This window comes from Pituophis catenifer, unplaced genomic scaffold, assembly GCF_029215685.1.
Source record: "Pituophis catenifer annectens isolate HBS135680 unplaced genomic scaffold, rPitCat1.0.hap2 SCAF_1, whole genome shotgun sequence".
In the NCBI taxonomy this organism is placed as follows: Eukaryota; Metazoa; Chordata; class Lepidosauria; order Squamata; family Colubridae; genus Pituophis; species Pituophis catenifer.
The window spans coordinates 68,715,914-68,731,075 of NW_027256881.1; the positions used below are offsets into that span (position 1 = coordinate 68,715,914).

The 15,162-nt window shown below is 40.0% G+C and overlaps 1 protein-coding gene across 1 annotated transcript in view; it reads right to left on the reverse strand.

Annotated features, from left to right (window-relative positions):
• MTR (5-methyltetrahydrofolate-homocysteine methyltransferase) overlaps positions 1 to 14,639 on the reverse strand; it is an 81,342-nt gene extending 66,703 nt beyond the window's left edge. Inside the window, exons 1-5 of the mRNA XM_070932541.1 lie at positions 14,534 to 14,639; positions 8,738 to 8,949; positions 5,236 to 5,325; positions 2,937 to 3,006; positions 850 to 942 (exon numbers count right to left, since the gene is read on the reverse strand). Of these exons, the coding sequence (XP_070788642.1) occupies positions 850 to 942; positions 2,937 to 3,006; positions 5,236 to 5,325; positions 8,738 to 8,949; positions 14,534 to 14,588 (520 nt within the window). The 5' untranslated portion in view covers positions 14,589 to 14,639. The remainder of the gene's footprint in view (positions 1 to 849; positions 943 to 2,936; positions 3,007 to 5,235; positions 5,326 to 8,737; positions 8,950 to 14,533) is intronic.
• Positions 14,640 to 15,162: the final 523 nt, after the last annotated feature.

Here is a 15,162-nt window from a genome sequence, read left to right on the forward strand (position 1 = left end):
CTGTTCCCAGAGATGAATTTTAGCAACAGGTTCATTGGATGTGAGCTCTGTGCCTTGCTTTTTTTTCTGCCTCTGGAACTTCTGAAACAGAGCTTCAGAAAAAAAAAAAGGCTTTTTTTCTGAAGCTTCTTTCAGAGGCTTTTATTCTGAAGGACTATCTGTACTCTGTTTAATCTCCTTTCTTTGCTATTGGTATGTAGATTAACCTCTTCTGATCTGTTGCTTATTGTGTCATTCTCCAGATTTGTTAACATAGTTTGGTTAGAACCTTTACTGATTCTTCTTTTGTTGCTTGCCATATTATTTTAGGTAAAAGCCTTCCAGGGGCTTTTTTTCTGAAGCTTCGTTTCTGAGGCTTTTTTTTCTGAAGCTTCTTTCAGAGGCTTCTTTCAGCCTCTGAAATCTCCGTTTGCGAGGCTGGGTGGGGCTACATTCGGAGTATAAGACGCACCGAGATTTTCACTCTCTTTTTGGGGGGAGGGGAAAGTGCGTCTTATACTCTGCAAAATACGGTACTTTCCAGTTTCAGCTTCAAATTAAACCTGCATTGTAATTTCTTATTTTTTGAGGTAATACATGAGATTGCTAGCATCAGATGAGCTATCAGACATTACTAAGTGTTTGCTTGATTACTTAAAAAATACCTGAGGCTCTTTTAATGTGTCATTAATTATGAACTTATTAACTGTAGCCAAACATGAAATAAAATTCAAAGTAAGAGAATCTTTAGAACTGTTGAGTGTTTTGAGTCAATATGGCAGAACTGCAATTAGAACTAAACTGACAGAAGCTGGTAAAGCCAAATTAATAATCATTTTCAGTTTTAAGATTATCAATGGAAATACTTACTAACATTCCGATAATCAGGGTTTTCCACTGATGGGGAAACAGAAAGAGTCTTGTTTGTGGGGCCCATCGCCCCGGCAACATATCTTTTACTTCCTTAACAAAGAAAAGCACAAGGATAATATTTAAATGACAAGCTTTGAATTGTAAGATAAAGAAATGCAAAATAATAGACTTTATTTGATCTTATGGTCTTCATTTTTATGTAATAATGAAAAACCATGACTGCCTTCCAATGATTAGATGATCCCTTCTGCCAAAAAATGTCTTGCTAGAGAGATCGCTTTTGAGTACAAAGGTCTGCTTCTACTGATCTTCATACACTAATTGATAAGAATGACCATTGTTTTAGATTATAAATGAACAAAATCCTGAAGTGAACACCAAAGATAGGTATGGGCAAACTGTGACCCCAGAATTAAAATGGCCACTGAATTTTCTTTCAGCTCTAAAAATGGTACTGCCAAATTTTTGCAATAGGAAGCCTATGAAAAGAATAAAGTAAAGGTAAAGGTTCCCCTCACACATATGTGCTAGTCATTCCCGACTCAAGGAGGCGGTGCTCATCTCTGTTTCAAAGTCAAAGAGCCAGCACTGTCCGAAGACATCTCCGTGGTCATGTGGCCAGCATGACTAAATGCCAAAGGCACACAGAACATTGTTACCTTCCCACCAAAGTTGGTCCCTATTTTTTCTACTTGCATTTTTTACGTGCTTTCGAACTGCTAGGTTGGCAGAAGCTGGGACGAGTAACGGGAGCTCACCCTGTTACGCACTAGGAATTCAAACCGCTGAACTGCCAACCTTTCGATCGACAAGCTCAACATCTTAGCCCCTGAGCCACCACGCCCCTTATGAAAAGAATAGCATAATCCTGAAACAAATTTAGCACCATTTTAAGAAAAAAAAAGCCCAAATGTCACTATTTTTAGAAGAAAAGTCCAAAGGAAGAAAAAACATAAAAGAAAATGTTGAGTTCACACTTAAACATGGAGATCTTACTTACTTTGTGTTAAGACTTGACTTATTCTGATATTGTTCCCATTCCAAATTACTAAGGGTGATTTTGGCCAAAGTCAATATTTCTGGTATGGCTTTCTCCCATAGCAGCAATGTTTCTCTATGCTCTACACCATGGATCCCCAACATCAAGGCCATGGCCCACAGCCGGGCCATGGCCTGTTTGGAATTGGACCATGTAAGCAACGGATGAGTACATGTGCAATTTCATTTACGTGAGCAATGGGCACTTGGGCTCAGGCGCGAAGCTCCATTTACACAAGCGGATGCTCGCGCTCACACAAAACCATCCCCTCTCCCCCCACACTGGGCTGCCAAAAGGGAAAGGTTGGGGACTGCTGCTCTACACTCATAGCAAGTATGTGTGGATCTGAATGGGGAAGAATAGACTTCAGGTTAATCTAGCAAGAGAGAGTGGCTTTAGATTTTATAGCCTCTTGGATCTCATGATTTTCCATCTTTAGCACTAGGTAGGGTTGCATAGAATCAATAAACAATTGGGAAGTTCTCCTAGACTCACGGCTCCTGTTTGAAGAGCAGATAGCACCATGACTTTTGCACAGCTTTGTGCTGTTCAGAATTACAGACCTTCCTTGATGCTTTGGTCATCTTCTGAGTAGATTACTGCAATGCTCCCTACATAAATAGCTGGCCTTAAAGAGCTTCAATTGGTCCAGAATATAGCAGCCTTCTTATGATCGTATTACATCTTTGCTCCACAAACTGCATTTATTATTTCACACAATACTAAAAGCCATCAGAACTTGGACATTATAAAATTCAGCTTGGCATAAAAATAATAAGGGCAGATTCAAAATATCAAGAACTACTTAAAATGGTTATTGGTAAAAATCCAAAAATCAAAAAGTGCTGCTAAAATTAAGGTAATTATATCTCAAAATTCCAGGTGCACAGCAAATTAGGTAACACTGCTCTAATGACTCTTACGCGCTTTTCACAATTCGTTGGAGGAAAATTGTAACATGGTGATTTAAACCACAGCCAAAACCACATTTGCAAGCCTAGATAACTCATGATAGAAATGCATATCAGTGTGTCAAGTTACTCACCCGTCTCTGCAGTAACGTCATCAGCTGCTTTTCGCGCTAACTGGGCTGATGTTTTATTTAACCGATAAGCCTAATAACAGATTGGGAGGTAAATGGTAGATACAAAAAAAAAGAAGCAATAATCTTCATTTGCATTGCATTGAACCCTCCATTATACTTCTGCAGTCAAAAGATCTTATATAGAGGCTCCTAATGCTATCACCAATCTTTAACAGTCTTCAGATTGTCTAGAACCATGATGGTGAACCTATGGCACATGTGCCACAGCTGTCATGCAGAGCTTCTCTGCTGGCATGCGAGCCGTCACCCAGCTCAGCTCCACCATGTATGCACGCCTCCCACTGGCCAGCTGATTTTTGGGATGCACAGGGGACGGGGCGCATGCATGCGGGGGGGAGCACGGGGGTGCAGCGCACCCCCACGGCCTGTTTTTGGGCCCAGGAGGCTGCAAGGAGGCCCGCTAGGCCAAAAATGGAGTGTGGGGGGAATCGCACGTGCATGCACAGGGGGTGCGCATTGCATTATGGGTGCTGGCACACGCATGTGCTGTTGCACAAGCGCTTTTGGCACACGATGAGACAAAAGTTAGCCATCACTGGTCTAGGACCAACTGGCAAGAATTAATCTTAGGACCCAAAATGCACCAAAGTCACAATGAAATGGAACAGAGATTATGCCAGTAAACAGATTTTTTTTTTACACATTTAGGAATTTCTACTTTTGAAATGAATCGAGGTGTGTGAGGACAGGACATGGGCAAAGAAGGATTTACATACGGTGTTAAGCCAAAATGAGATTTACATATTTCTGACATAGTGGGATAAGTGAGCCAGATCAAAGAACAAGACAAATACTTGAAAATAAAAAGAAAAAAAGCTGCTTCTTGGCCGCATTAGAAGAAGCAGAGAATTTGCAAACCCATTGATTATTCATTTAACACTATAATTCAGGGCTCTCCAACCCCCAGTTGTGGACCGGCACCAGGTCGTGGCATGCCAGAAACCGGGCTGCGCAAATAAGCAAAACCCCATCTGCAGGATACAGGCAACAGGTGAAATTACGTCCCCTCCAGTCCATGGCAAAACCTCTCTCCACGGAACCACTGCTATAATTCACAATCACCTCCAAAACAACACTGTTACAAATGAATTTATCTCAAGGATCTGGAAAATGATGTCAGCTAAAAACACAAGACAGGATTAAAAACAGCCTTCTGGAGATGATTCATTAAAAAAACACTCATGTCTTGGCTGCTATTCAGATCAGACAACAGGATATGAAAGGTGGCAGAGTCTTGCAAAGATGCAAACATCTATCATTGCTGATATGGCATCTGTTTGCTTTTTTTTCAAGGCGAAGAAAAATGATTTAACAAAAAAAGATCTTCACCATTCAAACCGAATGTCTTAAAAGTCCTCCCCCAGATAACAGCATTTTAAAGATTGATTTACATTAACCTACTACAAAGCAACATTGCACAAGCATCAACAGTAGTGGGAAAGAACAAATATCCACAGTAACGAAGTTGGAAATACAGGTAGTCCTTGACTTACAACAGTTCATTCAATGATTGTTCAACGTTACAACAGCACTGAAAAAAATGACTTATGACCGTTTTTCAGAGTTACAACCTTTGCAGCATCCCCATGATCATGTGATCAAAATTCAGATGCTTGGCAACTGGTTCATATTTATGACCGTTGCTGTGTCCCAAGGTCATCTTTTGTGACCTTCTGACAAGCAAAGTCAATGGGGAATCCCGATTCACTTAACAGTCAGGTTACTAACTTACCAAATGCAGTGTTTCACTTAACAACTGAGGCAAGCAAGTTCATACAATGGGGAAAATTCACTTCACAAATGTCTCACTTAATAACAGAAATTTTGGGCTCAATTGTGGTCAAAAGTCAAGGGCTACCTGTAACCAAGCAAAGCACTGCTATTTTTGCAATTAAGCTCTTTTGGCAAATGATCAAGTGAGACACAAGTGACAAATGAATGGTGAATTACTGCCACAGAGTTAATCTTATGGGTTATTTCCTGTTTATCCAATCCTAATTTCCAAGACTAAATCATATTTTATCAAAAATAAACAATCAAAACTACGCTATGGACTTCTTACACAAAATTTATATTTTTCCCATGAATATTTATGTTGCTTTATAACATCCCTCCCTTACCAATCTAGTACAATCTAGACATATTGGTCTCAGTTGCCATGATTCCCAGCCAGCCATCCTGGTCAAAGCTGGTCAAAGGAAAACCCAAATTTGACAAGCAAGAAAACCAAAACTCTCACCAGATGTTCAAGGCTGTAGTCAGCTTGTGCTATTTTAGTGCTGCTGAAAGTATTTGTTTCAATGATATCAGCACCAGAAAGCAAGTATTCCTGTAAGCAGAACAGAACAATTAAACAGCAGTAGCAATAGCACTTAGATTTACAGTATATACCACACATAGTGCTTTACAGCACTCTCTGAGTAGTTTACAAAGTCAGCCTATTGTCCCCAACAATCTGGGTCCTTGTTTTACCAAACTCGGAAGGATGGAAGGCTGAGACAACCTTGAGCCAGTCAGGATTGAACTCGAGACTGTGGGAAGAGTTAGCCTGCAATACTGCATTCTGACCACTGCGTCACCAGGACTCATACTCCATTAGCTCATACTTCCAACTGAAGCTTTGAAATCCAGATAACTGAGAATGGGAAATGTGGCACAACCAGATATGGGCAAGGTTTACTGAAAAATAAGGACATATAATCTAATCTTCCCTACTATGGATTTTAATTCAATAGGGTCTATACCAGTGATGAAATGCTCCCGGTTCAGACTGGATCGCCCGATCGGGTAGCAATGGCGGCGGGTGGTTCGGAGAACCGGTAGCAAAAATCCCTGCACACACACCCATGCCAAGCACAGATGCGCTATGCACAGTTACTCATGCACTAGTCACCTCCCGTATTGACTACTGCAATGCTCTCTACTTGGGGCTGCCCTGGAAGACCACTCGGAGGCTTCAGCTCGTACAGAATGCGGCCACGCAGGTTGTGATGGGAGGGTCCCGATACTCCCATGTTACACCTCTCCTGCGCAACTTGCATTGGTTACCGGTTGCCCTCTGGGTGAGATTCAAGGTGCTGGTGATGACCTATAAAGCCTTACATGACTTAGGCCCAGGATATTTGTCGGACCATCTGCAACCAGCAACAGCTTCCCATCACCTGGTGCATTCTCACAGGGAGGGCCTACTCAGGGTGCCGTCGGCTAGACAATGTCGGCCGTCGGCCCCCAGAGTTAGAGCTTTCTCTGTGGGCACGCCCACCCTTTGGAATCAACTCCCCCTGGGGCGCCGGTTGGCCCCTGACCTTTGTACTTTCTGCCGCGAACTAAAACATGGCTGTTTAAATCGCCCAGCCTGGACTGATGGGGTTTGATTATTTTAATGAGTTTTAACATACATTTAATTTGTATTTAATGTGTTTTTATCTGGTCTGATTTTAATTGTTGTGAGCCGCCCTGAGTCCTATGGAGATAAGGCGGCATACAAATCAAATTAAATTAAAAAATTAAATTAAAATGTTTCCCCGGGTCTTATATTAATTTTTGCTCCAAAAGATGCATTAGGGCTTATTTTTCACTTAGGGCTTATTTTCAGGGAAATACAGTAGTAAATGCATCTGTCTCGCTGACGATCTTAACTGGGGCTTATTTTTGGGGTAGAGCTTATATTATGAGTGTCCGGAAAAATTATGCTAGGGCTTATTTTTCAGTTGGGTCTTATTTTTGAGGAAACACGGTAGATGCTGCTTGAAATCTGTAGACACACCTATACACTCAAATTTAGTAAGCTGAAGAGCAATGCAAAACAAAGTTCATCTGTAATTAAATTATTCAACAGTCAGAAAACAGAACTTGTAGTCAATGGCTACTGAATAGATGGTTGCTCTGATGAAGCCCAAAGATGAGCAATGAGCAAAACACTTTCTACTAGTTTCTTGAATAGTTTACATATAGTTAACAGTTTGTCTACCATTACTGGTAAAGTATCTAGGTGTAAAATGGGACATTTTCCCTGATCACTTTTAGTTCTGTTATTAATCTTTGAGATTAGAGGAAAAGCTTTAGAAATCCTCTCAACTGCAAACTCAGCTTATGTTTTTTTCATTATTTGAACAGCAGGAGAAGAAACTCTACAATATATTATACAATTAAATTATAACTGAAAGTGGCAAAAAAAGCAATTCCTGTTCCATATTCATGTTGTTATACTGTACAAAGAAATGTAGTTATATTTCAGATTTGAATGCTCCAATATGATTGTCTCAGTTTAAACTCTTGGATTTTTTCCCCCTCAGCAGTAAAGAAAATAAATGAGGACAAAGGTAATTACAAAATGTTGCATGTTAATCAAAACACTACCAGGAAGAATTCCCAATTTAGATTTTCAGTTAAATTGACTGACGGCTAAATATATTTCTCTGTGTACCCAGTATTTTTTAAAATTAAGAAAATAACAATATTTTTAAATGTTATTTCTTTTGAAATAAGTATGTTATGTGGTTTTGTGTATCTGCATATTTATTCATTTATAAAATTTCTAAGATCACTCTTAGCTAATGACAGATGAGCAGCTTACAACGTTAAAATCTAAAGAAAAAAATAAAAACACAACTCTCAATTTCCTACATGTATGTGTAGGGGTATAGAAATAAGGGTTTGACTATAGGAATTAATGAATGAAAGTCAGTGTGGTATAATGGTTAAGATTTATTTATGGGGTCTAAATCTGATCAATTCCAACATCCAACCACCTCAAAATTCCCCTCCAGCTTGTCTTTCTCCATTCTAGATCATCACAGCCAATCTCCTGTCACCAAATCCCCAATTTCTTCAAGTGGTCCTCTGTGAACCATGACATTACTTCCACCTAATGAGTTATTTTAGTATGTGCACAAAGTAGCAGGGAAACCCTTGAATCTAATCAAAGGAGTAAATATTCTTTAGAACTATTTACTTAGTTCAATAGTGAAGTAAGAATCAGTGTATCTAAAGACCTAACTCTGCAGTAAGTTAAAAACAAGCAGACTTCATTTCTAACAGATGTCCAAGTTTCAAATTGCATACTATTTTGAGGGTCTGAAATGGATGCGTAAAGCCATTGCCGAGACAGAATATAGGATTTTTTTTCTGGTGAACAGTGCAAAAAGTATTTTTTCTAATATTTCTTATACTTTTTCTTTTTAACCTGAACCTTGGAGGATCTTCATCTATTCACCAAATAGATGAAGAGCTAAAACCTATATATTCTTAATACTTTTCAGCCATTTATTGACTTCTGAGGGATCGCATACAAATAATAGGACTGTGTCACAAAATAGGGATTCATTCATCGATGTATTTTCAAAAGTAAGAGTAAAAAAATATGAGCATAATCCAGTCCACTCAAATTAGTGAAAATGTTCCATCCGCTACGATTTACTTTGTTGCCTTTTTCAATTAACAACACTCAGCAATCTTCTTGTGCCCTTCACCTAAAGACCCATTTCTGAGGAAAGTGCCCATAATTCTGCTCTATCCATACCAGTGTTTCTCAACCTCAGCAGTTTTAAGTGGTGTGGATTTCAACTCCCAGAATTCCCCAGCCAGAATTCTGGGAGTTAAGTTCACACAATTTAAAGTTGCCAAGGTTGAGAAACACTTGTCTAGACCATATGAATGTAGCTCTCCAGAGTTGTTATACAATGCCAGAAGAATCAATAAACTCTTTCTAGTACAAGACTCATAGAACAAACTGTACTCACCTTATGAATTTTGTAGATGATATCAGGCTGAGTTATGCTCAACAGGTCATTATTTCCCTTGAGTGGTTTCAGGTGATCCTTAAATTCTTGACCTCGAAATTCCTCTTCTCCTAAAGAATATTGCTGGATCATGGTCCCCATGCCTCCATCCAAAACCATAATGCGCTCCCTCAGAATGGATTCTATTTCCTCTTTCAGGGTTTTTTTGGAAACTGCATTATGACAATGTTTGAAAAAAATCTGTATTTAAAGCATTCAGCATCTCTTCTCGCAATGAATCATAGGCTCTAAAGCAGGGGTCTCCAATCTTGGCAACTTTAAGACTTTGGACTTCAAGTCCCAGAATGGCTGAGGAATTGTGGAGTTGAAGTCCACAAGTCTTAAAGTTGCCAAGACTGGAGACCCCTGCTCTAAAGCATTGAGGATTGTGGACATGCCATCTTGAATTGCTTCAGGAAGGCAGATATACATGTTATATAAATAAATAAAATGATCCATATTGTTGCAACTAGAACAAGGACACAAAAGTAGCTTATGGCCTAGCTACACTCTGAAAGGGTGCTAAGATAAAGTTTGAGAGACAGATCTCTAGAAACATAGTATTTCCAGCACAACTAAGGAACTCCAGATTGGAGAAGCTGTCATTTAATGTAATTTCAAGATGAAAAACAATAGCACTTAGCAATAGCACTTAGTTATATACCACTTCATAGTGCTTTACAGCCCTCTCTAAGTGGTTTACAGAGTCAGCATATTGCCCCCAACAATCTGGGTTCTCATTTTATTAACCTTGGAAGGTCGGAAGGCTGAGTCAATCTTGAGCTAGTCAGGATCGAACTGCCCAACTACTGGCAGTTGGCAGTCAGCAGAATTAGCCTGCAATACTGCATTCTAACCACCGCACCACTATGGCTACAATAGAACTTTACTAAACAAATGAGCCCTGTTCAGGTATTATAGACTGTCTAACCTACAAGCTTAAAGTACTTTAAAATCATGCACATCTGATGGGTCCTATGAAATTGTATTTGACGAAATGCAGGTTTTCATATAGGCTCTTATTACACTTGGCCAATATCCCTAGTTTCTCTTATATGCTTGTTGTGTGACTGTGTGCAGATCACAGACTTCTTACTATTTCCTGCTTTGCATTTTTTCTTTCATTCCTCCCTTGCCAGGAGCAATCTGAAAAATACACAGACAGTATGTTTTTTCTTTGCTTTGCTACAGCTCCTTGATGCATGCATGGTACAGTACATTTAGCCTAACAGGAGACAGAAAATCTTCTGATCTGGAAAATTATGGGGCAGCTCAGGGGGTTGTGGCTCTCTGTGGTCAACTAAGCTGTAAGGGAAATACAACAGAAAATAGCAACCCAAATCTGTGATTGCCGGTTTTGTACTAAAGTTGAGTTGAATTCAACTTGCTCCCAAATAATAATGCTTTTCTTTCTCTCTCCCCCTTCCTCCCTAATTTATAGAAAACTCTTGACAGCTCACAATAATAAACAAAACATAGTAATATCAAAACCCAAACAACTCTTACAAATGCATTAAAGCTCTTCATGACCTAAGGTCAGCTCACCTGAGGGACTATTTATCTCCAATTACTGTATATCTCTGGGCCCAATGAGATTAGGCAGAGGGGCATGCTTTGAGTCCCATTAATTGACAATATCATCTAGGGCAGGGGTGTCAAACTCAAGGCCCTGGGGCTGGATCCAGCCCAGAGGGTGCTTAGATTTGGCCAATGGGCCGCCCTGGAAGCAGTGAAGGACCGGCCCATGGTGCCTCTGCCATTGAAAATGGAGCTTGCAAGGGCCATGGGCAGCCCTCCCGAGCTGTTTTTGCTAGCGGAGGGTTGCAGGTGGCTGTCGCAGCTGAAAACTGAGCTCATGAGGGCTGGGGGCCCCCAAGGGCCAACAGAACACTTATGCGGCCCTCAATGAAATCAAGTTTGACACCCCTGATCTAGGGGGGACCAAGAAATGAGGGGGGAGCTCTCACTTTGATGATGTTCAGTAAACTATTTAGGCTATTCTCCCAGTCCTTGGGATAGATTGATAATTGAGACACAGTTGGATAGGGTTTTTTTGTTGTTGTTGATAATATGATTTTCTTTAGGGTACGTAGGAATTTTTTGTTTTTATTATACTATATTGTTCTAAAAACAATTTTCTTGTTGATTGAATACATATATTCTGGACACTTTTCTCTATGATTTCTTTCTTTCTTTCTTTCTTTCTTTATTTATTTATTTCTTTATTTATTATTTATTTATTTATTTATTTATTGGTTCGATTTATATGCCGCCCTTTTCAGGGCGGCTCATTCTGGTGATTACTTGCGAACCGATTGTGAACCGATATCATCTGGAAAAAAAGGAATCAAGGATCTATGTTTCTGTCTGACTTGCATGCCTTGACAAACAAAATGAAGCATAACTATCTCAAAAAAGAGATTACAAATTTTTCCTGAAGTATCACGTCAGGTCTTATCACATAACTAACAGAAGGGAATACCCCAGCCCTACAAGAGATATCTTTGGGATATTTGTTAAACCAAAGTATTTACTGAACGTTAGGATAGAATAAAGTTCAGGAAGCCAGGGGAAAAAAATCTCAAAACCACCACTTCATTTTTAAAGTAGAAGAGGTGCTGGTATTATAAAAAAGAGACTTTTCTTCCTTCCAACCTATTCAATTTTTACAAATTCGTTTACACTTATCTTTATTATTTTTGGAGGTTTATTTTTGTGCCATTTATAACTAATTCCCTCCCCCCACCCCCGGGTTAATAATTGGCTAGAGATAAACTGACTTGAGTGATAAGATAGGGAATGTAACAAAACAGCCTGGAGAAGGACAAGATTACGATAAAGAACAAATGCTTCCATCCTACTTTATGTTAGAATATTTTTCCCCATGAATATATAAATAAGCTTTTTTTCAGAGAAGTATGTCTTGGAGGAATTGTAATGGCATTAATGTCCTACTCAAAGTATGGCAGGAAGGTTTGTGGAAGAGCATTTGGGAACATCAGTATTTCTTACTTAGCGACCAGGTCAGAAGACTGATGCCAATTCACTGTACAGGGAGTCCTCACTTTATAATGGTAATTGACACCAGCAATTTCCATCACTAATTGACACAGTCATAAAACAAAACAATCACGCGACCATACAACTTACAACAGCAGCTCTGGTAGCCCCTATTGCGATTATTAAGCGAATCACACACAATTGTTAAGCATGATGTTACATGATCAAAACTTGCAACTTCCTGTTGGCTTCCCCAAATGTTTGTCAGAAGCTGGCTGTGAAGGTCACAAATGGCGATCATGTGACTGCAGAATGCTGCAACTTTCCCAATTGGTGTCAGTTGCCAAGCGGCCGAATCACAACTGAAGGACCGTGGGGACTCTGTGACAACTTCAAGGATAAGTCATGCCTCCTCATTCAACATGGTCATAACCGTTAGTTGCTAAATGGGTGATCAGTAAGGCAGGACTAGCTGTACACATCAACAGCTTAATGTATGTATAATTCATCACATGTATAGGGAATGCTCAATATGCATTCTCCTAATATAGCTATAGGGCACTGCACACCAAAACAACTAGACACAAGGACAGTTTTTTGCCAAATGCCATCACTCTGCTTAACAACTAATTCCCACAACACTGTCAAATAATTTACTAAGACTGTATTACTATTATTATTCTCTTCCTTACTAGTATCTATCTCTTCCCGCTTATTACTATAACCATGTTGCTTTATCTCTCAATTATATTGTTTTTGTTTCCTAGTATGATTTGATAGCTTATTAGTAACCTTGACTATCACTAAGTGTTGTATCTTTTTATTCTTGATTAATGTATTTTATTCCTTGTGTGTCCAATCACACTTGGCCAATAAAGAATTCTATTCTATTCTATTAAAAACATTTTAAAGTCGGAATGAAACCAGGACAAGGAGGATACGCTCTGTCCCATTATTTGTCAGAATTGGAGGACCACTTTGGCCAGGTTATCTGACAATGAACAATCATAATGGAACAGTACCTACTTTTGAAAAAGCATTCCTTCTTTGTCTCACTTTCAGACATAGGCAGGAGCTAATTTTCACTGGGAAAGTTTTTACACACTCTCCCATCAACAGCTGGAGGATAAGAAGAATGAACCTGAATTAATCTTAGAAGTATCTCGGAATTTGAACTTCCCCCTCACTGTCTAGAACAGCCATCTTTGCCTGGGACTTTGCATTTTCTCTTTTAAAAACTGGCCTATAAAAATCACCAGTGGTGCGATGCTGAAGCAGTACCATCACTGGGAAGGGCAAACCAAATTAACTGCCCTTATTTTGTGGGGGGAGTATGTATGGTTGGGGATTTTTGCAGAATAGATGCATAAAGCTCGTGAGATATACAGATGTCACGGGCACACCCAGGATGGGTTTCTAAATTTTTTACTACTGGTTCTGTGGGCATGGCTTGGTCGGCATGGCATGGTGGGCATGGCAAGGGAAGGATACTATAAAATCTCCTTTCCCTCCCCAATCCAGGGGAAGGTTACTGCAAAATCCCCATTTCCTCCCGAATGCCTTGGGAGGCAGAGAATAGATGGGGGACGGGCCAGTCATAATTTTTACTACCGGTTCTCCAAACTACTCAAGATTTCCGCTACCGGTTCTCTAAAACTGGTCAGAACCTGCTGAAACCCATGTCTGGGGCACACCCAGGATTGCAGTCACAGCTCACTGCAGTCAGAAAGATGTATTTAAGGGATTCCTACTGTCCAATCAGTGCATGAAACTACATGAAACAACTACAATAAGGATGGTTTTTTTCTTTTTATATTATTTTTGGGTTCAGAGGGAGAAATCACACATTAAGTGGTAGAATTTTGTGATTGTACCACAAGCATTATTCTGGGCTGCAGGCTCCTGACTTCATACAGCACTGCCTTAAGTGCGACTTTTGATTTCATATAAACAAAAGTTTAGTGGCAAACATAAAGAGCACACCAAAATGTATACCTATCTTTGGCTTCTATGTGATAAACAGCATAACTTTATTATCATTAATCTGATGGCATGCCCTGAAATTTCTTCTGTGCCTGAAAATCGCCTTAAATTAACTGAGAAAGTCCCTTAAAACTCTCCTTTGCATCGGAGCAAAATATCGATCTGCTCGAATCACATGTTTATAGGGAAAAAAAGGAAATCAAGTAGAAAAATTACACGTGGTTTACAAAACGAGGTGGACGAGCCTTATCCAAAACACAGTACAGAGGAACCCTGGGAGCTGGTTCACCGCGTTTCACTATTAGGTTCTTGCTAGGTCTCCTTTAATTATCAACAAGCTCGGCTTTGCCAGTGTATTATTTAATACTCGGCTTTCGTCGCATCATTTTCTGAGGTCCAATTCAGCTGGTACTTAAAGCGAGAAAGATGCAGATGTTAACCAAAAGTGCCTCGAAAAGCGAATCAGTACTTTTGATTCTTAATTTAATCCGTCCGGGTTTCAAAAGGTTTTAGCTCACTTTCAGGAGTTCAATGACACCCACCTTATCTACTTCCCTTTTGGCTATTTAGAGGGGGGAACTAAAAACCCCAAATTGTCAACTGTATCTGAACGACTAAAGTTAATTGAGTCTACTTTCTGAGTACAGCACACGTAGTAAACCTCCTGCCGAGTAGGAGAGCGGAGCCCACTCACTCCGCGATTCCCAGACCAACATACAGCAAAAGTTAGAAACTTTGCGCCCTGCCAAGCAAACGCCTCCTAGAAACACGCACCGTGCGACTCCTGGCTACCCCGCTGCTCAGCCAACTGGGGAATCGTGGGCGACATCGTTTTGAAACAGCCTTGCCAACTCTGAGCGACTGAATTTCGACTCCCGGGTTAGAATGGCCGGAGACTATGGCAAGGAAAGCGCCTGCGTGCGCGTCACCAGCTGCGCAGACGCATACGATTTTTCTTTAATGTAAACGCAACTGTCAGTGTAGACAAGGGACGTTGATTTGAATGTTGCAACGAGGAAGGCGTGGAAGTGTCGTGTTGGAACTGCGTACCTTGCAACGTCTATGTCTGCATTTAATTTTACTAATTATTAAACGTGTTCTGTGCTTAGATTGCCGCTGTATTATAACTCATGTTGTTTATATAGGAACATATTTAACCAAACTTGTCGGGCAATAATGGATTTCCCCCGCGGGCTCCTCTACATTTGTGTGAGTTTGCAAAGCAAAAACACCATTTGGTAAAACGATTAGGATGAGAACTCAAACTCTGGAAAACTCCTTTTTGCTTTTAATATTTTAGAGTAAAGAAGGAAATTTAAATCCCTCCTGCGGCCTCCGACCGAATAGAAAGAGGGCAGGGCTGCTTACTGCAATTGCTTAATCTTGTTAATCGCTTAATCTTG